The 26,329-nt window shown below is 43.3% G+C and overlaps 1 protein-coding gene across 1 annotated transcript in view; it reads left to right on the top strand.

Annotated features, from left to right (window-relative positions):
* Positions 1–26,329, top strand: part of cacna2d3a (calcium channel, voltage-dependent, alpha 2/delta subunit 3a) — an 838,535-nt gene that overhangs the window by 378,477 nt on the left and 433,729 nt on the right. The window contains exons 7-9 of the mRNA XM_078210160.1: positions 9,594–9,654; positions 9,744–9,894; positions 11,692–11,766. Coding sequence (XP_078066286.1) covers positions 9,594–9,654; positions 9,744–9,894; positions 11,692–11,766 — 287 coding nt within the window. The remainder of the gene's footprint in view (positions 1–9,593; positions 9,655–9,743; positions 9,895–11,691; positions 11,767–26,329) is intronic.

Genomic DNA, 26,329 nt, shown 5'->3' with positions numbered 1-26,329 from the left:
CCTTAACTCCACCTAGGTTTTTATGGACAATTTCCTGAAATACGTTCTATGCTGATGACATTTAAAATGACAAGCATGTAAGTCTCAATCATCCAAACAGGGTATTAAACATTATCAACCTCCTGCCTTTCTCATCAAGAGCTACTTACAAATATCCTGACTTTGCGTCAAGGACGAAGGAAATTCACAGATCAGCAACTTTATGTGCAATGTCTTCAATCTTTGCATAAGCATTGTGTTCCCTTATGATTGCCTTGTTAAGCCCTGATTGGCATTGATCCTATCAATCACTACCATAAAGTTGACATTATTGGTTACCATCTTAACTTCCAAACAAACTTTCTTACCAAGATTCAGTTTATTGAAAGGATTCATCACGAACAATTTCAAACATACACTTCTACTCAAAGGAGTTGGTATTTTTTGGGGCGGCACGGTGGCACAGTGGTTAGCACTGCTGCCTCACAGTGCCAGGGACCCTGGGTTCGATTCCTGGCTTAGGTCACTCTCTATGTGGAGTCTGCACATTCTCCCCGTGTCTGCGTGGGTTTCTTCTGGGTGCTCTGGTTTCCTCCCACAGTCCAAAGATGTGCGGGTTGGGTGGATTGGCCATGCCAGTTGCCCCTTAGTGTCGGGGGACAAGCTAGAGTAAATGCATGGAGTTACGGGGATGGGGTCTGGGTGGGACAGTGGTCAGTGCGGACTCAATAGACTGAATGGCCTCCTATTTTGTAGGATTCTATTTTGTTTGACTAGCCTTTATGTTTGGTGGAAGGTATCAGTTTAATAAGTAATGCTTCAAATACTTTCTTCTTTGGCTCCATTCTGCTGTACTCCAATGCTGTGATGTTGGTTTGTACACTGAGGGTCACAAACTTAAATTTGTCAATTATGATATCTTCATCTCAATTATCCCTATCTTCCATTTCTGTCATTTCCAACATAGAAGACGGAGAATGAGGGGAGATCTAATAGAGGTCTACGAAATTATGAAGGGGATAGATAGGGTGAACAGTGGGAAGCTTTTTCCCAGATCAGAAGTGACGTTCACGAGGGGTCACGGGCTCAAGGTGAGAGGGGCGAAGTATAACTCGGATATTAGAGGGATATTTTTTACACAGAGGGTGGTGGGGGCCTGGAATGCGCTGCCAAGTAGGGTGATGGAGGTAGGCACGCTGACATCGTTTAAGACTTACCTGGATAGTCACATGAGCAGCCTGGGAATGGAGGGATACAAACGATTGGTCTAGTTGGACCAAGGAGCGGCACAGGCTTGGAGGGCCGAAGGGCCTGTTTCCTGTGCTGTACTGTTCTTTGTTCTTTGTTCTTAGAACTAAATGTTCTATGTGGCGCGGTGGCACAGTGGTTAGCACTGCTGCCTCACTGCGCTAGGGACCTGGGTTCGATTCACTGCTTGGATCACTGTCTGTGCGGTATCTGCATGTTCTCCCCATGTCACCTTGGGTTTCCTCCAGGTGCTCCAGTTTCCTCCCACAGTCCGAAAGATGTGCTGGTTAGCTGCATTAGCCATGTTAAATTCTCCCTATGCAGGCACCAGAGTGTAGCGACTAGGGGATTTTCACAGTAACCTCATTGCAGTGTTAACTTGTGACAAATAAATAAACTTTAAATAGTTAATTCTGAAATACCCAAATACTCATGGGCCATAAATCCTGGTGTAACTGTTAAGATCCCATCTGCTATACCTCTCTGCTGCAGACCCTGCCAAACCATTATGTTTTGGTGAAGGCTCACTGCTTAAATGTGTCCCAGTGCAAGCCCAGCAATCTGTGGTTATAGCTCTCCTATGGAGAGAAATAATTCCTGAACTGATCCTGCTTCTGCCTTCAAAGTCTAAGTCAAAACCTGGGGCTGAAAACCGAGATGGGCCCTTCCTACATCAACTAGAAGTCACTTATACCTAATTTAACCCACTTTACCAACTGCCCAAATGATCCCAGGTTTGGGGGAGAAAATACCCAGCCTGTGAGCTATTTTCCCTGTGTTTGAATTGGATAGAGGTTCGGCCCCAAAACAGGCGCCATAAAAAGCAAAACTAGCTGGGATTTAGCATAACTGGCTTCTGGCCTCATTTACAGGCCTTTGCTACGCTCCCATCAGACTCATGTTGAAAGTGCCCTACAAGGTCTGCTGATTTTCAGGACAATTTCCTCTTAACCATAAGATTATTTTGGTATGTGTATCTTTTGGTTAAACCAATCACAACACTGAAATATCCACCTTTCACCCATTTGAGACATTTGGCATATTGGGCAGTTATTCTTACATAGAACATAGAACAAATACAGCACAATCAGGCCCTTAGGCCCACAAGTTGCGTCGGTCATGTCCCAACCTACCTAGGCTTCTATATAGGCTTACCTATAACCCTCAATCCTATTAAGTCCCATGTACTCATCCAGAAGTCTCTTAAAAGACCCTATCGAGTTTGCCTCCACCACCACTGACGGCAGCCGATTCCGCTCATGCACCACCCTCTGAGTGAAAAACTTACCCCTGACATCTCCTCTGTACCTACTCCCCAGCGCCCTAAACCTGCGTCCTCTCGTAGCAGCCATTTCAGCCCTGGGAAAAAGCCTCCGAGAATCCACCCGATCTATACCTCTCAACATCTTGTACACCTCTATCAGGTCACCTCTCATCCTTCGTCTCTCCAAGATATTCTTGCTATATGGCAGTGCTCAACATCTGCTTGTTGCTGACATTACATAATTTCTTTCCTGTGTATGACTGCACCTACCACTGCTTCAGTTTGTGGAGTTAAGGATGGATTATTCACTTTGAGCAGTGACAATTTAATGATAGTGAAATGCCCATCAACTGTTCCCATCACTCTGCCATGCTTTTCACTTCTACGGCTTTGTCAGGTTGAATGATGTGAGAATAATCTCTCCTTTATCCCCTATGCAGTGCCTTTATTCATCTAATTTCCGCTGCATCTGCTAGTCCCGACATGATGCAGTATCATCCCAGTACCTTTTCAACTTGACTATTCGTCATCCATGGAAAATGAAATTCTGCTGCTGGAGTGAAAGCAACATTTGCTTCTGTAGGATTTAGCTTTGCTTGTGACTGAACTCTGAGTCTCACCTGACACTCACTTGACTTTGAAATTCCTGTTTGATGCTAGCATGGCCTTTGTTCTTTCACTTGCTGAGAAGAACACTTTGGCAGTTTAGATTAACAATCCACTTCGATTTTCGTACATCGAACGTGACTTCAGACACCATTCAAGGTTTTCAGGTTTCTTTGATGCGCACAGATGCTGACTGCATATCACATCACATCAAGAAATGCCAACGTTTCTTTACATGGAGAACTAATCAGCCAAGAGACAAACGGAACGAATGGATTAGATATAATATAGATAGACCCATTGCAGTCACCGTAATGCAAATTGAGTATGAATAGCATTCTAGAGGCTAACTTCATATAAAATCAGCACTCAAGGCAGGCCTGTTCCCTTCAGTTGGATACTTGTGCTTAAAATTGCATTGCTGTTTTTTGGTGTAGCTGTTTATACATCACTAAGGATAATTTTAATGTGATGTGTCTTGCGAGAAACTAGGGACAAGATTACCTTTCCATTTTATACCCTGCACAATTTTACCTAAAATTGAAGTCAACAGGTTAAAATTATAGAATCATAGAACCATACAGTGCAGAAGAGGCCCTACAACCCATTGAGTCCGCACCGACACATTAAAACCACCTGAACTCTCACCTAATGGCATCTGCCTGCACTTGGCCCATAGCCCTGAATTATGATGTGCCAAGTGTTCATCCAAATACCTTTTAAAGGAAGTGAGGCAACCCACCTCTACCACTCTCCCAGGCAGTGCATTCCAGACTGTCACCACCCTGTGGGTAAAAATGTTTTTCCTCATATCCCCCCTAAACCTCCTGCCCCTCACCTTGAACCTATGTCCCCTCATGACGGACTCTTCAACTAAGGGGAACAGCTGCTCCTTAACCACTCTGTCCATGTCTCTCATAATCTTACACATCTCGATTAGGTCGCCCCTCAGTCTTCTCTGCTCCAGCGAAAACAACCCAAGCCGATGCAACCTCTCTTCATAACTTAAATGTTCCATCCCAGAATCTCCTCTGCACCCCCTCCAGTGCAAATCACATCCTTCTGATAATGTGGCAACCAGAACCGTACACAGTACTCTCGCTGTGGCTTCACCAAAGTTCTATACAACTCCAATATGATTTCCCTGCTTTTGTAATTTATGCCTCAATTGATAAAGCAAAGTGTCCCATATGCCTTTTTCACCACCCTACTAATATGTCCTTCTGCTTTCAGATATCTGTGGAAGACACGCCAAGATCCTTTTGTTCCACAGAACTTCCTAGTGTCCTACCATTCATTGAATACTTTCCTGTAAAATTACTTCTTCCTAAGTGTATCACCTCACACTTTTCAGAGTTAAATTCCAGCTGCCACTTATCTGCCCATTTGACCATTCCATCTATATCAAAGTTCAAAGAACAGTACAGCACAGGAAACAGGCCCTTCGGCCCTCCAAGCCTGTGCCGCTCTTTGGTCCAACTAGACCAATCGTTTGTATCCCTCCATTCCCAGGCTGCTCATGTGACTATCCAGCTAAGTCTTAAACGATGTCAGCGTGCCTGCCTCCACCACCCTACTTGGCAGCGCATTCCAGGCCCCCACCACCCTCTGTGTAAAAACCATCCCTCTAATATCTGAGTTATACTTCGCCCCTCTCACCTTGAGCCCGTGACCCCTCGTGAACGTCACTTCTGATCTGGGAAAAAGCTTCCCACCGTTCACCCTATCTATCCCCTTCATAATCTTGTACACCTCTATTAGATCTCCCCTCATTCTCCGTCTTTCCAGGGAGAACAACCCCAGTTTACCCAATCTCTCCTCATAGCTAAGACCCTCCATACCAGGCAACATCCTGGTAAACCTTCTCTGCACTCTCTCTAACACCTCCACGTCCTTCTGGTAGTGCGGCGACCAGAACTGGACGCAGTACTCCAAATGTGGCCTAACCAGCGTTCTATACAGCTGCATCATCAGACTCCAGCTTTTATACTCTATACCCCATCCTATAAAGGCAAGCATACCATATGCCTTCTTCACCACCTTCTCCACCTGTGTTGCCACCTTCAAGGATTTGTGGAACCATAGAACCATAGAAAATTACAGCTCAGAAACAGGCCTTTTGGCCCTTCTTGTCTGTGCCGAACCATTTTATGCCTAGTCCCACTGACCTGCACTTGGACCATATCCCTCCACACCCCTCTCATCCATGAACCCGTCCAAGTTTTTCTTAAATGTTAAAAGTGACCCCGCATTTACCACTTTATCCGGCAGCTCATTCCACACTCCCACCACTCTCTGCGTGAAGAAGCCCCCCCTAATATTCCCTCTAAACTTTTCTCCTTTCACCCTTAACCCATGCCCTCTGGTTTTTTTCTCCCCTAGCCAAGTGGACTTGCACACCTAGATCCCTCTGTGTTTCTATACTCCTGATGACTCTGCCATTTATTGTATAGCTCCTCCCTACATTATTTCTTCCAAAATGCATCACTTCGCATTTATCCGGATTAAACTCCATCTGTCACCTCTCCGCCCAATTTTCCAGCCTATCTATATCCTGCTGTATTGCCCGGCAATGCTCTTCGCTATCCGCAAGTCCAGCCATCTTCGTGTCATCCGCAAACTTGCTGATTACACCAGTTACACCTTCTTCCAAATCATTTATATATATCACAAATATCGTCCTGTAGCCCAAGACACTCCGCCTCATTGTTCACCTCCTGTCCAATCTTTGTGTCATCCTCAAACTTACTAATCCTATCCCCCACATAGTTATCAATGTCGTTTATAATGATGAATAATAGGGAGCCCAACAGAAATCTCTGTGGTACGCCACTGGACACTGGCTTCCAGTCACTAAAGCAGCCTTCTGTCGTCACCCTCTGTCTCCTACAACTGAGCCAATTTTGAATCCTTTATCAAATTACCCTGTACCCCATGTGAATTTACCTTCTTTACAAATCTCCCATGTGGGACCTTGTCAAAGGCTTTGCTGAAATCCATATAAACTACATCGACTACACTACCCTTGGCCACACACCTGGTCACCGCCTCAAAAAATTCAATCAAATTTGTTTGACATGATCTCCCTCTGATGAAGCCATGCTGACTATCTCAAGCTTTGCCTCTCCAAGTGGAGATAGATACTGTCAATTGTAGATCTCTACAATTCTTCTGCATCATTGCTACTGCTGGTCAAAGACATACTGGTGAACTTCTTGAATCCCTCTGACAGTTTCTCTTCACAGTTGCTGTCGTATGTTCCCGTTTAAGGAGAAGACAATATAAGTGTGTTGATCTGAGAGGAATTATAGCTGTTTGTAGTGTCTGGAGGAGGATGAAGGTCATGAGCGGTTTGTCATATATGTAGAAATGCCCCTAATGCCATTAGGACCAAGCCTTAATTTGCCACCCATTTATTCAGAAAGGTTCTCAAATCTGGATATGTGTGAAAACAGCTTTTGCAGCAAGTAAGGTAGCATTTACAACTGTCGCCTATGAGAAGAGGAAAACCCAGTGCGGATTGTGTGCACCCAAACGCCTGCCTGAATAGGTTTTCAGACAGGTCTTTAAATTGATGTCCAGCATTGGCAGAGCAGAGGTGAGGCTATTTAAATGTGCAGATTGACATCCCACACCTACTTTAGGTGTAGCTTAAGTAGAAAAAATGTTAATGGGGCTGAACCTGAAACTGGTTTGAGCCTTGGGGCTGCCAAATTGCAGGTGTGCTGTAGACACACTGCTGATATCACACTCATTGGCTTCCACAAGAAAATCTCCCCAAGACTCCTGAAGATAGCTGTCACAGAATTCCACATTATGTTAATATATAGCAACTATCTTCAGGATAAGGAAGGAAATCTATGACTGTAAAGGTCATAGCGCATTGAATTTTTATGTGATTAGTTCCTGTCATCATGTTTTTTTTAAATTCACTTATAGGAAGTGGGCTTTGTTGGCAAGGCCAGCATTTATTGCCCATAACTAATTGCCTTTGAGGAGGTGTTGGTAAGTGGTCATCTTAAACCACTGCAATCTATGTAGTATAGATATACCCACAGGATTTTGACCCAGCAGCAGTGAAGGAACAGTGATATGTTTTCAGGTCAGGATGGTGAGTGACTTGGAGAGGAACTTCCAAGTAAAGATGTTCCCTTGCATCTGCTGCCCTTGTCCTTCTAGATGGTAGTGGGTTTGGAAAGTGCTGCCTAGGGAGCCTTGGTGAGTTCCTGCAGTGCATTTTGTAGATGGTACACTGCTGCCATTGTGTGTTGGTGATGGAGGGATTGAAAGTTTATGGATGAGATGCCAATCAAGTGGGTTTATTTGCATGGTAGCCATGATGTAGAGATGCTGGCGTTGGACTGGGGTGGGCACAGTAAGAAGTCTCATAACACCAGGCTAAAGTCCAACAGGTTTATTTGGAATCATGAGCTTTCGGAGTGTGGCTCATTCATCAAGTGAAAACCCACTCGCCGGATGAAGGGGCAGCGCTCCAAAATCTCATGATTTCAAATAAACCTGTTGGACTTTAATCTGGTGTTGTGAGACTTCTTATTTGCATTGTGTCAAGCTTCTTGGGTGTTGTTGGAGCTGCACTCATTCAGGCAAGTGGAAAGTAGTCCATTACACTCCGAACTTGTGCCTTGTTGATGGTGGACAGGCTTTGTGGAGTCAGGAGGCGAGTTACTCACCACAAGGATTCTTAGCCTTTGACCTGCTCTTATAACCACAGTATTTACATGCCTGATCCAGTTCAGTTTCTGCTCAATGATCGCCCACAGGATGTTCACAGTGGGGGATTCAGCGATGATAATGCCACTGAATGTCAAGAGATGATGGTTAGATTCTCTCTTGCTGGAAATAGTCATTGCCTGGCACTTGTGTTACTTGCCACTTGTCAGTCCAAGCCTGGATATTGTATGGGTCTTGCTGCATTTGGGCATGGACTGCTTCAGTGTCGAAGAAGTGCAAATGATGCTGAAGATTATGCGATCATTAGCAAGCACCCCCACTTCTGACTTAATGATGGAAGGAAGATAATTGATGAAGCAGCTGACGGCACGGTGGCACAGTGGTTAGCACTGCTGCCTCATAGCGCCAGGGTCCCAGTTTGATCCCCGGCTTGGGTCACTGTCTGTGTGGAGACTGCACATTCTCCCTGTGTCTGCGTGGTTTTCCTCCAGGTGCTCCGGTTTCCTCCCACATTCTGAAAGACGTGCTGGTTAGGTGCATTGACCTGAACAGGCGCCAGAGTGTGGCGACTAGGGGAATTTCACAGTAACTTCATTGCAGTGTTAATGTAAGCCTACTTGTGACTAATAAATAAACTTTTACTTTTTAGCTGAAGATGATTGGGCCTAGGGTAGATAGATTTCTGATCGATAAGGGAATTAAGGGGTATGGGGAGCAGGCGGGTAAGTGGAACTGATTCGCTTCAGATCAGCCATGATCTTGTTGAATGGCGGGGCAGGCTCGAGGGGCTAGATGGCCTCCTCCTGCTCCTATTTCTTATGTTCTTGTGTTCTTAGGGCGCTACTCTGAGGTACTCCTGCAATGATGTCCTGGAACTAAAATGACTGAACTCCAATAACCACAACCATCTTCTTTTGTGCGAGTTATGACTCCAACCTGTGGAGAGTTTCCCCCCTATTTCCATTGACTCCAGTTTTGCCTGGGCTCCTTGATGCCACACTGAGTCAAATACTGCCTTGATGTCAAGGGCAGTCACTTTCACCTCACCTTTGGAATTCAGCTCTTTTGTCCATGGCTGAGCCAAGGTCAGGAGCTGTGGCCCTGGTGGAACCCAAACTGAACATCAGTGAGCAAGTTATTGCTAAGCAAGTGCTGCTTGATAGCATTGTTGATGACCCCTTCTATCACTTTAATGATGGTCGAGGGTAGACTGATGGGGCAATAAGTGGCCATGTCGGATTTATCCTACTTTTTGTGTACAGGACATACCTGAAGAATTTTCCACATTGCCAGCTAGATGCCAGTGTTACAGCTGTGCTGGAACAGCTTGGCTAGCGGCACGGCAAGTTCTGGAATACAAGTCTTCGGTACTATTGCCAGAATGTTGTCAGGGCCCATAGCTTTTGCAGTATCCAGTATCTTCAGCTGTTTCTTGATATCATGTGGAATGAATTGAATCGGCTGAAGACTGACATCTGTGATGGTGGGGACCTCCGGAGGAGGCCGTGATGTCTCCCAACCCTCAGTGTACGTGTACATCCTCCTGGTTAATGGTGCTTTGTTAGCCAGGCACGATGAACTCAGTAGTTTTTCTTTGGAAAACAACCAAGGGGCAAGAAAGCACTTTCTATTATGCAGCAGTTATATGATGACCTCATTCCGCTCATAGAAAATAATATTACAACAATGAAAAGAGAAATTTAAAAATGTACAATTTTAGAAGATATAGAACAAAATAAATTTTTGTTTTGCATTTCTCCTGATTCATGTCATTTTGTTAAACTACCTGATTCCTTGAAAATAGGTGTAAAATGGGAGCCCGATGAAAATGGAGTAATTGCATTTGACTGCAGAAACCGCAAATGGTAGGTAATAGTTTACAGCTATTGCTTGTATTCTTTTTTGGAAACATTTTTGGAGACCTGTGATGCAAAATGTCCCTTCCTTGGTGCAGGTACATTCAGGCAGCCACTTCGCCCAAAGATATTATCATTTTAGTTGATGTCAGTGGAAGTATGAAAGGGCTTCGCATGACAATCGCCAAACAAACCGTTTCTTCTATCCTGGACACGCTTGGAGATGATGACTTTTTCAATATTATTGCAGTAAGAACTTTTGCCTTATTCACAATATAATTCAGGCTGTACAGATATAATGATCGGAAGTTAGACAGTGCAGGTGGCAAAGCCTTAGTTTCAGTCTTTATCGATTTAAATGAAACCAGTGAAAAAGAGGTGAGACTTTTGTTTTATTGGGAGTTGGTAAGAAATAGAAGTACTGGGGACATAGGCTTAATGTTTACAATGAAGGAACATAGGAAAATCTTCCAAAATTCCAGTTGATAAAGAGCTCTTCAGTGTATATACCCTCATCTATGATTACTTATAATCAAATGTACCAAAACATTACAGTTTTATAAGTGTTTAGTCTGTCCTTGGTTGTAGTTATTATAGGCTACATTTGAGTACACCTTGACTAGTGAGGAGAATATAATCCAGCATTCTTGATCATTAAGTGACTTCTGTTTGAAAGGACAAATAGGTGCACATTGGGTGAGAACAGGCACAGTTTTGATTGTGATGTCTACCTCAGTTGAACAGCATGCAGAGACTATGGCTGGAATTTTATCGTCCCACCCGCCATGGGAATCGGAGCGGGCAAGGGGTGGACAATGAGAAGGTCTGTTGACCTCGGGCGAGATTTTTAGGTTTCAGGGCGAGCAAGGCCAAAACATCTTAGAATAGAATAGAATAGAATCCCTACAGTACAGAAAGAGGCCATTCGGCCCATCCAGTCTGCACCGACCACAATCCCACCCAGGCCCTACCCCCATATCCACCCACTAATCCCTCTAACCTACGCATCCCAGGACACTCAGGGCAATTTTAGCATGGCCAATCAACCTAACCCGCACATCTTTGGACTGTGGGAGGAAACTGGAGCACCTGGAGGAAACTCACGCAGACACGAGGAGAATGTGCAAACTCCACACAGACAGTGACCCAAGCCGGGAATCGAACCCAGGTCTCTGGAGCTGTGAAGCAGCAGTGCTAACCACTGTGCTACCGTGATGCCTTATATGTAGACTGGGCACCTGAGCAAGACAACAAAGAGTAATCGGGCTTAATGGAGCTCACAGTGTCAACACGAATTAGAGCAGAGATTTACTTTCTAATCCAATCAACAAAGCCTCGAATATTTCTGACATATATGAATGGTTCTGGAAGACGAAGAAGAATTTCGTTTTAAAGAAATATCTCCTGACATAGGCATATGGGATGAGTGAGGGTTCTACCTGTGATAATTGAACAAACATTCCACTGGTAAAATTATTGGCCAGAGGAATATATTCCCAAAGAGTGGCGTGAATTGTTCACTAATTGGATCATAACCAGTTAATCTGGCCTCACATAGTCACAGAAAATGCACAACAGCAAATGTAATAGAAGATGAAACCATAAATAATTATAAGCCAACACCTAAAAATGGAAGATTCTGGATAGGAAGAGGAAAATTTATTCTAAATTCCAGCATAACTGTTTTACACAAACATGACAAAAATGCGATAAAGAAAACTAGTTCCAGATAGGAAAATGAAAATGAGGAGAAGACACAATTGATGTTTAAATTAGTGTAAAAACACACAAATGTAGTGCAAAAGATAATCATTCTAAAGGTGCATGTATTTGATTTTAAACATTGATAATTAATTCTAAACTTCTCATATAATAGTTTTAATTGCCCTAGTCAAGTAAAGTCATTCACGGAATTTTGTTTAGAAAAGCTCAAGTAGCATTATATTTTTATATTAAATAACATATTTTTATATCAAGTGGTATTATATTTTTATGTTAAGTCGCATTATATTTTTATATTAAGTAGTATTATATTTCCTTCCGCAGTACAATGAAGAGCTTCATTATGTGGAACCGTGCATAAATGACACTTTAGTACAAGCAGACAGAAACAACAAAGAGGTAAGTTAGTAAACTTAAATAATTTAATCTTTGTAAATGTGTTATCAAATCAAAATTTTGGTTATGTTTAGGTTACATATGTATCGTTAATATTGCTTACTTTGAAAAATACAACAGTCATCACATCATTGGTTAGTATGAATATTTTAGCGTTGATGTACACTATAAAACAATCATAAACAGTCCCTTGGTCGCACAGAATTTGAATATTGTTGAAAACAGAGACATGTTGCTGAAGTTTTTTGTCAAGCACTCAGCAAGACAAACAGAAGAATGCCAAATTTCAAATGATCACAACATAGAAATAAGGAGCAGAAGGAGGCAAATTCAGCCTTTCAAGCCTGCTCAGCCATTTGATCAGATCATGGCTGATCTCTCCTTGGTCGCAAACTCACCTCTCCACCTGTCTCCCATATCCCTTTATCCCCTTTTTTTATTAGAAGTATATCTATCTCCTCCTTGAAACTATTCAATGATTCAGACTCCACCATGCTATGGGGCAGTGAATTCCACAAATTCACCACCCTCTGCGAGAAGTAGTTAATTTATACTACAGGATTAATTTATCCTATAGGATTACACTACAGGATACTCCAGGATATTACAATTTATATTACTGGACAAAAGGTAGGGCCTGATTTTACCAAAGCTTCGCGCCCATTTTCGGGTGCGAAATCGCAGTAAAGTTGGGCGTCGGGCCTATACTGTGATCTGCACCCGATTCCGAGCAGGTCGCGGCTTTACCGACACCCGATTTGGGCACGGGTCCGGACCGCGCCTGAATCGGGCGGCCCGATGATTTAAATGTATTTGCATGCATTTAAATCGACTTAATGAACCGCGCGCCCAACTCTACCGCCAAATCCCACTTTACCGTCTTCTGGCCCAATCCACGTCCGCGCTGTAATCGACCTGCAAAAAAAAGTCTGAAGCCGCCGCTGCAGCCTCCGAAGAGCGGGGTCAGAGACTGCAACGGCTCTCTGACCCAGGCCATCCTCTGGTCAGGGCGGGAGGGGGTGGGAGGGGAGAGGGTGTGACCGGTCATCCCCGGAGGGGGGTTGGAGAGGGGGTGTGACCGAGCATCCCCTTGGGGGGGGGGGGGGGGGGGGGGCGGAGGGTGGAGAGGGGGTGTGACGTATCATGCCCTGGGGGGGAGGAGAGGGGGTGTAACCGAGCATCCCCTGGGGGGGGAGAGGAGAGGGGGTGTGACGGATCATCCTCTGGTCAAGGGGGTCCCGCTCCCTGTCTGCGGCTGATCCCTCCTGGCATCATCACTGGTACACTACCAGCCACAGATTACTCTTCCCTGCAGGTGCGAGAGAGCGGGAGAGATGGCTGTGGCTCGTAGTGTAGCAGTGATGGTGCCAGGATGGATCGGCCGCAGACAGGCAGCGGAATCCCCCCGACCAGAGGATGAACCGTCACACCACCTCTCCTCTCCCCCCCAGGGGATGATCGGTCACCCCCCCCCCCCCCCGACCAGAGGATGAACATCATAGAGCCGCTCTCTCCACTTTCTGCTTTTTTTTTCGCGCCCGGACGCGCTGTCAGATTTTTTTCAAACTGCGCATGCGCAGTTCAGAGCTCCGATCAGTCCACCAGCGCTAAGCCCCGCCCACAGCGCGGATCGGGCCGGAGCCGGCAAAACGCGTATGGGCGCGCTGGAAAGAGGATTCCAGGCGTGGATCTATTTGACGCCCAGATCTGGCACTTAGACTCAAAATGGTAAAATTCTCCCCGTAAACTCTGATTGTCCACGGTGTTGCCATGGAGAAAATAACAGGAATTATGGGCTCCCTAAGATACCAGATAATTTGAAAAAGGTGCAAGGCTTGAACATATTTTGTTTGCAAAGAATGTGTCCCTGTGAATAAATGTATGTCACCTCTGTACATGAATCTATGTCTCAAGTGTAAATAAGTTACCTTAAGAGCTCTACTGATTATCTTAAATTGGTTGTGACTGTTGCTATTAGCACACACAGGATTGTTCAGCAAGTGCTCTCTAATTGTGGAATCACATCTAACAATAGACATTTTGTTTTGGGGTTTGCAAACATGAGCTGGTTGAGTTTATCTGTACTCTGCCTATTATGGACAATCAAAGGAACTTTCTGCTTGAGTCAATCAGCCAATTGCTGGGATGTACGGGCTACATACCTGGCATCACACTGGAACTGGATAAAGCACGTGAAGCAAAAAAGAAATTCCAGGGCCAAGGGGAAAAGGTAGGGGAGTGGGACTAATTGAGTTACTCTTGCAGGGAGGTGGCTTAGGCTCGATGGGCAGAATGGTTTCCTTCTCCACTGTAACCATTCTCTGATTTTATGATTCGAAGGTTTGTTTATGCCCTTTACAGAAGGAAAATTACTGTTCTTACTTGGTTTAGCCTATATGTAATTCTAATCCAACACAATGACTGATATTTTACGACCTCACTCAGGCGAGGCTCGTAAAATCCCGCCCGAGGCCAACGGAGAATTCCGTTCTATGAGCCTCGCCCACCCCGATTCCGGGGCAGGCATGCTGGTAAAATGTCGACCAATGTGGCTGATTCACAGTGAGCCTTTGAAGTGGCCTAGCAAGTCACTCAGTCAAGGCACCTAGGGCAATATATGTTGGCCTTGCAGTGACCACAACCTGAGAATGAATAATAATTGAAAAATTAACACAAAATACAAATACTATTCATTACGGCTAATATTAATTTCCCAGAATTCAGTTGATTAGCAAGGTAAAACATATTGGAAAAAGGAGTGATTACAAGGTAGAAATTAGGATTCAAATGGCATCATAAATAATGACACTTCGACTTGAATGAATCCTAAGATTAGATTCCAAAAGAGAAAATGCTGGAAAATCTCAGCAGGTCTGGCAGCATCTGTAAGGAGAGAAAAGAGCTGACGTTTCAAGTCCAGATGACCCTTTGTCTAAGATTAGATTACAACCTTAGAATTATTCTTCTCTATCTTAATTTTAAGATAGAAAAAATTATATAGTGTCTTATTACGTCCTCAGGATATCCCAAAAGTGCGACACTACCATAGAATTGCAATCAATGGATTTTTGGAGTGTAGCCAACGTTCTTATGTAGGCAAATGCCTAATAATTTGAACAGTGAAATGCCCCACAAACTGCAAATTAGATAAATGATCACTGGGTCGGAGAGGAATTTCCCAGATTTTTTTTTCCCCATATTGGCCCTGGGGTTTTTCACTCTGGGTTTTCGCCTCTCCCTGGAGATCACATGGTCTGGAATGGGGGGGTGGGGGTGAGTTAATAGGTTGTAATGAACAAAGCATCGTAGCTGTGAGGGACAGCTCGGTGGATAGGATATTGGTATGTAGATAGGCTGGAAAATTGGGCGGGGATCCTGGATTCAGGATTCAATCCTGGACCGGGGAGCGGCGCGGGCTTGGAGGGCCGAAGGGCCTGTTCCTGTGCTGTATTGTTCTTTGTTTGTTCTTTGTTTTGTTTAATCTTTTTTGATGGATAGAGTTCTTGGAAGGAGGAATTTTGGCAGAAGAGTTACCTTCTCCAAAAATACCCACAATATCTTTTATATCGACATGAATGGCCAATTGTGGCATCAATTTAAGGCCTCATCTGAAACACAGCTCCTCCCAGAATGCAGAGTGCTCTTCCTCAGTACTGTGAAGAACCCTGCTCATGTTACCTGTGAGAGTGTCTCAAAATCCCAAGGGATAGCTTGAAACATTGGTTATTAGTGGTGTGTATTTGTTTGGAATAACATGAGGAACCACGTACAAGCCAATGAGAAACTAGTCCAGTTGTTACATAACCAATTAATAAAGAGTATTTATTAAAGTAAAAGAAAATCACATGACAAGAAAAACTGTAACACTGAACTCCATTAATAACTGAACACACCACTTTATCTGAAATTACCTCTTATTCCCGAAATATACCCACATTCCATGAATTCACTAAGACATCTCCTTTCCCAAACAACAACCACTTTAGTAACTCTAATAAGTCAAATCCAGATAATAATTACGACACAATACAAGTCTGGGAAAACATATTTTGCTGGTTCAGCGAAGGTGTAAACTGCATCTTTTAGAAGAGAATATTTGCAATCTGCCGTGGCTCTAAATGTTGGATGGAACAGGCCTCCGTGACTCTATGATAGATGGAACTGGCCTCTCTGGAGATTTTGGCCTGTCTGGCTGTTAGATGGAAAACCAGCCTCCTTCCCCAATGAGGGTGCTGGCAGTTATACTGTTCAGCCGCTTTAATATCCACCCTGTGGATTCAGCTCTCTATCTCTCGAATTCTTTGCCTTTAGAAGTTATCATTTTCTACAGCTTCATCGATCTCTCATAAACAATGGGCAGGATCTTGAGCCCACTCCCTCTGTTCATGGGAATGGCGGTGCGGGCTCAAATTGCTGAGAATTCAGAAAAGCGTGATTCTCACCGGCGCTGGGGAATGCTGGGGAGCTGTTTATAGGCAGCTGCTCAGTGATTGGCATGGCTAAGTTCAGAAATGGTGGGACAATCAGAGGGAGACTGCTGAGGGTGCGGCGTGATTCTCATGGCCGTAAAAACTATTGTTAATGAGGCTCTAGATTTGGTCAGAAATTAAGCCGGAGCTGTTGGCAGGATTCACTCCATTTCTCTCGCCAGAACCGACACTTTGTTAAATTCTGGTAAGATTGCCCCAATGTTACTGATATGTCAATTCACACCTCATTTTCTCCAGATGCTTGCTAATCTTGTTACTGGGCAAATTGTATCTCAGTATTCCTCTAGATGCCTGTTAATCATGTTTCTTGTCTGTTATTTTTGTTTTCATCTCAAGTTCACTATTAACCTCATTAACTTCCAAACTCCTAACATCCAAGTTACTAACACACTGTTAAATTAGACTGTAATTAGGTCTGGAGTGAGTCGTAGCTGCCTGACTCAGAAGCTAAAACTGTGCCGTATTGCCCTCTCTATCCCTCCTTTCCCCTGACTTTACTCCCATTTTCTCTCCTTTCCCTTTAGGTAGTGGCTTATGCCAGGCTACAGATCAAGAGACACCAGCAGTCCTTTGGTTACTTACTCAAGGGCCTATTCATCATGAGTGAGCTCACTGAATTTTGATGTTATTCAATTGCAGCTGAGCCTTATCATGCCATCAGAACACTTACGTGTGTACACTTTCTAGCATAGGCCATCAGGTGACAGATAAGGACTGCAGTATGCTCTTCAGTATAGAAGCACATTGTAATGCTACAACTTGCACCTAAACTGAAAAGAGTTAACTCAGCATTGATCAGGGAGTCAACCTGGTACTTCCCGATTATTGTGGCTCAGTGACACGTCACATCTCATGGTCCATTTACCCAAAAAACTGTGTATGATTTTTTTGTTTATCCGGTTAAGGTTGGTACTCTCATTGGTTTCGCCTGTATTTTTGTCAGGAGATTTTGCGAGGCCAAGACGCCTTGCACACATTTATTGGTGACATTGCTTGGTCAGAAGTGCATATTTTATATAACAAATGCAATTAAAATTATGGCATAATTTTCAAAGTCATTTTAATCCTTTGTGAATTTCTGTGATAAGTAAATTGGCAAAGGAGAGCAACACTTCATGACATTCAGAGATGGATATTAAAGGGTTTTGTGACATAATTACCACAGGTCTTCAGAGATAATCTGCAGTTAATTACAGGAGAATTGTAAGCCGAATATGTGATATATTGGAAAAAAATATATACAGACTATCAAATTATAGTCTTGTCACACATTTCAGAAATATCTCGGTACTTTAGTTTGATAGACAGTGGCTATTGTTTACAGAATATTCTGCTAGTCACATTGTATATTAATTCAGTATTAGGGTAAATGCAAATGAGTATTCATGTTTTGAAGTTAATAATTGATTCAGCTGAATTTTGCTGAATGTGGACTAAATATCAAAACTGAAAAGTTCTAATCCAAAGTAGTTTGCATTTTCAAATTAAAATGCAAAGAGCACTGTGTCATGGTAGCCTTGATCTTACTTTATTCACTTTACTTTGATGGGGTAGAATTAAGCAGAAGCAGCAGGCGACTTAGATTTATTTGACTGTTTTTTAAGTCTCCAAGATTAATGCTTTAAAGTTCAGTTAAGAAGAAATATTTTGAAATTGCACCTATATTGTGACAATGCTATCTTTTGATGTGCGGGTATTCAAATGATTACATGGGAACTGAAAGCCGCTGGGTTAAAATCCACTTGTTATGTCTTATCGCAAGGCTGACTTGCATTTTCTTGTATGTGATATCAAAGGTGAAATAATGGACCGGCTATTAGTTGTAGTGGGAAGTACTCAAATTCATTTATATTAACAATTTCAGAAGTTGTTTAGTCTTTAATAAGTAAAGGAGTTCACCTATTTCTCCCATAATTAAGTCTGCTGTATTGCAATCTGAAGTAATTTAGCAAAGATAAGTTGCTTTCTAATCTGATGCTACCATTCAGTGTCGTTTTATGCTTATAATGAGATCTAAAATAACTTAAGTAGGTGTATTAGAGTCAGTGGCAGTGGCTGTCCCTCAATTCAAGGATGACATCTGCTCAGGGACGCAACTGTCTGCCATGGGCCTTCATTAGAGTGAAAAGGCCAATTCTCGACCCACAGATCTTTGGGTAAATAGGGCAGGATGTCCCATCGGTAGTGGAATGCAGAATGCAGGAGGTTCCTCTTTTACCATCTTTGCTGCCTCTCTGCCTCACCATTGAGGTGTTTGATGGACAATTGTTGCCATTTAGAGCAACTGGTAGCAAGCTCCTCCTAGAGATACAGGGTGGAATTTTCCCATCCCGCCCATCACAGGGATCCTAACGAGTGGGAAACAGACCATACAAAGATCCATTGACTTCGGGCGAGATTTTCCAAGCACAGTCGGAAAATCCTGTACACAGTATGGTTTTAGACTTGTCAGAGGAAACTCTGACATGGTCTTTGTTCTTGCATTTGTCTGGCAACAATGTTGAAAACAACACCAGCAACTCTTCATTGTACCCATCGACCTGACCAAAGCATTTGTCTCAGTGAATCACGAGACTTTATGGATTATACTCCAAAGATTTGGATGTGTAAGAAGCTTCCTCACAATCCTGCAATGCTTCATGATGATATAACTGCAACTGTTTTGAGTGAGAGATCTGTAAAAGATGCCTTCAGAATCCAGACTGGAGACAATTAAAGCTGTGTGAAAGCCCCTGTACTATTTACAATGTACCTGACAGTGGCTATTTATCTTATCAAAGATCATCTGTCCTCTGGTGTAAGTATTAAGTACTGCCTAAATGGAAAACCTCAGTCGTTTTCATGCCAAAATTAAACTGACCAGCATAGAGATACATGATCTACAGTTTGCAGATAACTGCAGTGTCTAGGGCTGGCACGGTGGCACAGTCCTTGCAGTGCCAAGGAGCCATGTTTGATTCCCGGCTCTTGTCATTGTCTGTGCAGAGTCTGCAAGTTCTCCCTGTGTCTGCGTGGGTTTACTCTGGGTGCTCCGGTTTCCTCCCACAGTCCGAAAGACGTGCTGGTTAGGTTCATTAGCCATGCTAAATTCTCCTCAGTGTACCCGAACAGGCGCCAAAGTGTGGTGACTAGGGGACTTTCACAGGAACTTCATTGCAGTGTTAATGTAAGCCTACTTGTGACACTAATAAATGAACTTTAAAACACTGCCTGCTCTGCACCAGATTTGCAAGCCACTTTCAATCTCTTCAATTCTGCATACTAAATGCTTGGCCTGTCTTTAGTGTTGCCAAAACAAAGCTCATCTATCAACTCACATCTAGACAAACATTCCACATCTAGGCAAACATTCCATCTCCCATATATGTTGAAGATGACATTCTGGAAATATGTTAAGTTGTTGAGAGTATCACTAAAAGCATTGTTTCAATGTTGCAAATAAACAGAAGTGCATTTATGACACTGTACTGCTGTCCCTTATTACTTGGAGGTGGAAGAATATCAAAGGTTGCCTTTGGTACCAAACTAACGCACATTTGCACATTTTGAAGACAGATTTTTCTTTCATCTTGAGGCAGTAGAGAATAGAGAAAATAATCTTATCATGTACCTGTGTGTGAGTTAAGCAGCGTTTGAGATTCAGATCCAAGGCTATGATAATTTTTACCAACTTAAGGCCAAAGTGTTGAACATATAAATGTGAGAGAGTAACATCAAGGGGAATGGGGTAGGTCACAGTGGAGAAACCTTTGACCTTTTGTTGCAATGTGATAATCAGTGAGCTGATCATTTGATAATTAAAACACCAGCTGAAGAAGGACAATTAGCTGTAATTCGTTGCTGCATCTTAGCATTTGGAGAGAGGGGATGTCACATAAATTACTTTGAGTACGCAATAACGCATCCAACCTTTTGGCTTTGAGCATTAAATTCCCATAATTGCATTCATTTCCTTAATCCTCAGTGCAATCTATTACATACCCCTCCAAGTGAGTAATAGTCTCTGAAACCTGATGGAAAGCGTAACAATTTCCAGTACTTTAGTTTGACCAAGACTCAATCTTATCTAATGAAGTGGCTGCTTTCTCCCAGACTGAGTGATTGCGTTTTTACAATGTGTAAATATCATCCATGCAAAAAACTCTCCAACACCATTGTTGTGTAATTTTTTACCTTTGAAGGAACAGCATTTTACAGATTTCCTTGTTTTAAAAATGATAACTAATTTACTGCAGTCATTATAGTTATCGAGCATTTTCCTTTATCCTGAAGAAAAAGTGGGTGGAATCTTTTGCCCTAAATGCTGGCTCAGGCGAGGAAACTGGCATGCAACCCATTGGCTACCCAGCTGACACTGCTCGCCAGATTATCCAGCACTTGGTGCAAAGAAAATGGAGGCATAGCCCAAAATCGGGTTGCCCCAATCTCTGATAACAACTAAAGAGTAAGTCCCCGCATTCATATGGAACCCCCCCACCCCAACATGCAAACAGGTAACTGCCTCAACAGGACCCCCCACTCCCACACACATGGGAACTGCTCTCCTCCATGCAGTTCCCCAGAGGGCCCCTTGGCACCTCTCCCGAACCTCCCCCTAGCAATGGGGTAATGCTAGGGTACTACCCATGCCTGTCCCTCTCGTCACCGGGTCTAATCTTACCTTTGTGCCCTCAGTGGGTTCCCTTTGTCTGGTTCCTGTTTTAAAAAATCTGTTGTAAACCGCACTGATATGATGTCACATCAGCGAGGGGGGAGAGCCCTGTGTGGGGGGACGATGTGACGGGGAAACCCTTTTTAATGATATTATAATTTATTTAAATTAGACCTCTGACCTTTTGGGAGGTCAGGGAGTTGGTGGTGGGGGGGGGGGGGGGGGAATGTAGAAAATCGAGTTTCTCATTTTTTCACTCTTGCAGGATTTTGTTCCCAGACAGTTTTTTGGCAAAGAAACCTAAATAACAAATTCAACTTGATGAAATATTAACATAGCTGACAGTTTCCCTTGGTCCCCATTAATGCAACAGAACCTGTTGCTATTGTACAAAGAGTTCCTGTTTAGTTACTTGATATAAATTTCATTGTTCAATGACTGAAGCACACACATGGGCCAGAGATTTTTGATTTGATTTATTATTGTCACATGTAGTGGGATACAGTGAAAAGTATTGTTTCTCACGTACTGTACAGACAAAATATACCGTTCATAGAGTACATAGAGAAGAAGGAAAGGATAGGGTGCAGAATACAGTGTTGCAGCTACAGATAGCCTGAAGAGAGAGACCATCTTAATATAAGGTAGGCCCATTCAAAAGTCTAATGGCAGCAGGGAAGAAGCTGTTCTTGAGTCGGTTGGTATGTGATCTCAGACTTTTGTATCTTTTTCCCAATGGAAGAAGGTGGAAGAGAGTATAGAACATAGAACAGTACAGCACAGAACAGGCCCTTCGGCCCACGATGTTGTGCCGAGCTTTATCTGAAACCAAGATCAAGCTATCCCACTCCCTGTCATCCTGGTGTGCTCCATGTGCCTATCCAATAACCGCTTAAATGTTCCTAAAATGTCTGACTCCACTGTCACTGCAGGCAGTCCATTCCACACCCCAACCACTCTCTGCGTAAAGAAACTACCTCTGATATCCTTCCTATATCTCCCACCATGAACCCTATAGTTATGCCCCCTTGTAATAGCTCCATCCACCCGAGGAAATAGTCTTTGAACTATGTCCAGCATGCTTGGGGTCCTTGATTACGCTGGCTGCTTTTCCATGGCAGCGGGAAGTGTAGACGGAGTCAATGGATGGGAGGCTGGTTTGCGCGATGGATTGGGCCACGTTCATAACACTTTGTAGTTTCTTGGAGTATTGGTCAGAGTAGGAGCCATACCAAGCTGTGATACATCTAGAAAGGATGCTTACATCCCCACCACGGTGTGTGTCACCCCAGCGGATACAACAGACCAATTAAATTGATGTTTACTTTGACGGGACCAGAATATCCTGCTGGGTGGGAAGGACCGCAAAATCTTGGACCTGAATATGCCTTGTCATCAGGTCAGCATGAGACTCATCAAAAGTGGTGTCAAGTGTGAAAATTATCCCTATAGTATGAATGTTGCTGGAATCTGGTTTCATATTGTGAGGAAAGATATACAATGATACAAATATAAGTGATATCCTAAAAAACTGGGAAAATTTTAGAAACAATCAAAGGATGACTAAAAAAAAAAGGGAGAAATTGGAGTATGAGAGAAAACTAGCAAGACATATAAAAACAGACAGTAAAAGCTTCTACAAGTACTAAAAAGGCAAAGTTGGTTCAAATGAGCATTGGTCCCCAAAATGATGAGACTGGGGAATTCATCATTGGAAAGAAGGAGAGAGCAGAGGCATCCCACAAATAGTCGAAAATCAAGTGGCAAATGGCAATCACATTCCCTAGAGAAAATATACAAGGAAAACTAATGGAACTAAAGGCTGGCCAGACCCCTGTACCTGACCGCTTGCATCATAAGATCTTAAATGAAGTGGCAACAGAGATAGTTTGCTGTATTTAATAAAGGTGACAGGGTCTTGTTCCCCAGTTGGAGAGACCCTCTTTTTGGGAAGGCTCTCATTATGTGCCAATCGGGAACTGGACAGGCCAGCAGCGGGCATTTCTGAGGATCAAAGACCCCAGTTACCAAAATCCGATTCTCCAAGTGCTGCCAGCCAATCAGAGGCCTGTAGCTCTGTTGAATGACAGCACCACCAGGGAGACATTGGCTGCTGCCACCCTGGGCCTTGTAACAATGTTGGAGCCCAGGTCACAGTTAAATGATGGACAGAGGAGGATTGCAGGCTGGAGGTAGTGGGGAAATGGTTGGGGTTGAGGGGGGTTTGCAGCAAGGGCAGGGTGGTGGCTCTCAGTGGGCACCCCTTCATTCGATCTATCACGGCAACCATCATCCCCATCACAAATCTGCCTGCGTGGGATACAGTGTCCATTCCAACATGAAAAATTGTTAAAGAGTTACAGCTGTTTCACGTGTAGTTCAGATCAACTGACCAATGCTGGGTCTCTTGAGGAAGCGCTACAATGCTTTTGAATAAGGATGTCCCTGGGAGCCCTCAAGCAACCTCACACAATTTTGCTTGTCATGCTCCCCACATAGTGAATCCTCTGCCTGCCATTTGGTTAATACCAGTGGTGCTGGGATAAGTGAGAGCATTAATTGTCCACTTAAGGGCCTTAATTTGCAGCAGGGTGGGAAGGCCATCTGTGGTACATCCCACCAAGGACTTAATCAGAGTGGAGGTGGGAGGATGATGGAGTCCTCACCTGCCACCCTTCTACCAGATTAAATGCCACCCCTTGTCACACTTGCCGTGTAAATACCATTGGATGCAATCATTGTAATCTTCCAACATCACCTAGATTCTGGAAAGGTCGCAGCAGATTGGAAAACTGAAAATGTGTCACTATTCAAGGAGGGAGACAGACAGAAAGCAGGAAGCCAAGTTACTCTAATATCTGTCATTGGAAAAATGCTAGGATCTGTTATTAAGGAGCAGTAACAGGACATTCAGAAAATCATAATACAAATAATACAATCTGGCTGAGTCAACGTGGTTTCATGAAAGGGAAATTCTATTTGACAAACTTGTTGGAGTTCTTTGAGGATCTGAAGAGTAAATCAAAGTAACTCGGAAGCAGGGTTGATAAAGGGGAGCTAGTAGATGTAATGCATTTGGATTTTTAAAGGCATTTGACAAGTTGCCACATTAAAAGCTACTGCATAAGATAACTAAGAACATAAGAAATAGGAGTAGGAGTTGGCCATCTAGCTCCTCAAGCCTGCTCCGCCATTCAATAAGATAAAGGCTGATCTGATAGTGGGTTCAGTTCCACTTACCCGCCCGTTCACCATAACCCTTAATTCCCTTAATGATTAAAAATCTATCTATCTGTGACTTAAACGCATTTAACGAGGTAGCCTCTACTGCTTCATTGGGCAGAGAATTCCAAAGATCCACTACCCTCTGGAAGAAGAAGTCCCTCCTCAACTCTGTTCTAAATTGACTCCCCCGTATTTTGAGGCTATGCCCCCTAGTTCTTGTTTCCATTGTAAGTGGAAATAACCTCGCTGCTTCTACCCTGTCTAGCCCCTTCATTATCTTATATGTCTCTGTAAGATCTCCCCTCAATCTTCTAAACTCCAATGAGTACAGGCCCAGCCTACTCAATCTCTCCTCATAAGCTAACCCCCTCATCTCCGGAATCAATCTGGTGAACCTTCTCTGTACCCCCTCCAAAGCTAATCTATCCTTTCTTAAATAAGGGGACCAAAATTGTACACAGTACTCTAGGTGTGGCCTCACTAGTACCCTGTACAGTTGCAGCATGACCTCCCTGCTTTTATACACCATCCCTCTCGCGATAAAGGCCAACATTCCATTTGCCTTCTTGATCACCTGCTGCACCTGCAAACTGAGTTTGCAGGATAAGAACCCATGGTGTTGGGAATGATACATTAACATGAACAGAGGATTAGCTAAGTAACAGGAAACACAGCGTCGGGATAAATGGATAATTTTTAAGTTGACAAACAGTAACTGGTCGAGTACAATTGTGATCAATGCTAGGACCTCAACTGTTTAGGATCTACATTACTTAGATGAAGGGACTGACTATTTTGTGGTCAAGCTAGGTAGAAAAAAAGTTGTGAGGAGGATACAAAGAGTTTACAAAGGGATATAGATAAGTGAGTGGGCAAAAAAGTGACAGATGGAGTTTAATGTAGAAATATGTGAGATTGTGCCTTTGGCAAGAAAAGCAGAAGAGTAGAACATTATTTAAATTGAGAGACTGCCACATGCTGCATTCTTGAGGGACCTGTATGTCCTTGTATATAAATCACAAAATGTTAGCATACAGGTACAGCAATTAATTAGGAAGGCAATGTTGGTCTTTATCGTATGGAAATCTTGCCACAGCTTAACACAGCATTGATGAGACAGCACCAAGGGTTCTGATCTCCCTCCTTAAGGGAGATATGACTTGCATTGGAAGCAGTTTAGAGAAGATTCACTTGGATGATTGCTGGGTTTTATTAATCAAAGCCGTCATTAGTTGTGCACAGAGGTTGTTAATGTAAAAGGTTTCAAATATTAGAAACTAGTAAACAATCTGGTTATTTTCTGATCGTAAAGTATGAGCACAAGGGATGTCTCAAAGAGTTATGAAGAGTTACATTGAATTTAGAATATAGAAACAAGCCATTTGGTCCCGTTCTGTTTATCCCCACAGGTTTGCTCCCATACTACTCTCTACTTCACATCCTATCACTCAGTCCTTTTGTCCCTTTCTCCCTCCTGTATTTATTTAGGTTCCATTGAAATACATCAATGCTATTTGCCACAGTCACTCCATGTAAAAGTGAGTTCCACATTCTCACCATTCTCTAAATAGTTTCTCCTCAATTCATTGTTGGATTTATGAGTGATTATCCACAGAGGTCTTGTGGTAAAGTGGATAGCATCTCTGCCTATGATCCAGAAGCTCTCAGCTCTCATGGAAGGCATGTTCATAACACAGCCAAACAGGTTGAGTATCAACCTGCAATTCCTCCCATATGCCAGTGACAGGCTATAAGAGTGAGAGAGATTTCTGGTCAGCCATGTGATGGAAAGAACGTTGTAGCCTCTACCATTCATGGCCTCAGGCTACAATGTACATGGAAAAGTGCATGTTCCCACAGCAACTGAGACTTGGGGGCCTTATGGCTGATGAGGATGAGATTGGTGCCAAGCGCATGGGCTTGACTTTGATAGCACTCCAAGATTATTCCATGCTGAATTCACAATTGTCTATGTGCTAGATCCTGTGCCAAATGTATCAGTAATCAGAGCACTTTGGAGTAATGCTTTCTTGCTTCCTGAATCACCCTATTGGTTATCACTTTCTTTGTGGCAAACTGCTGCACAATACCCATTGATGCAACGCATCAAGGAAATAAATTTTACTCTTTTCCTACTTCTCACCAATCATAGTACACATGGTTACCATGACAATTTAAGTATTGTATTGGTCTTCCAATA

Source organism: Mustelus asterias, chromosome 3 (assembly GCF_964213995.1).
Source record: "Mustelus asterias chromosome 3, sMusAst1.hap1.1, whole genome shotgun sequence".
In the NCBI taxonomy this organism is placed as follows: Eukaryota; Metazoa; Chordata; class Chondrichthyes; order Carcharhiniformes; family Triakidae; genus Mustelus; species Mustelus asterias.
This window is presented reverse-complemented; position numbering and strand designations above follow the sequence as displayed.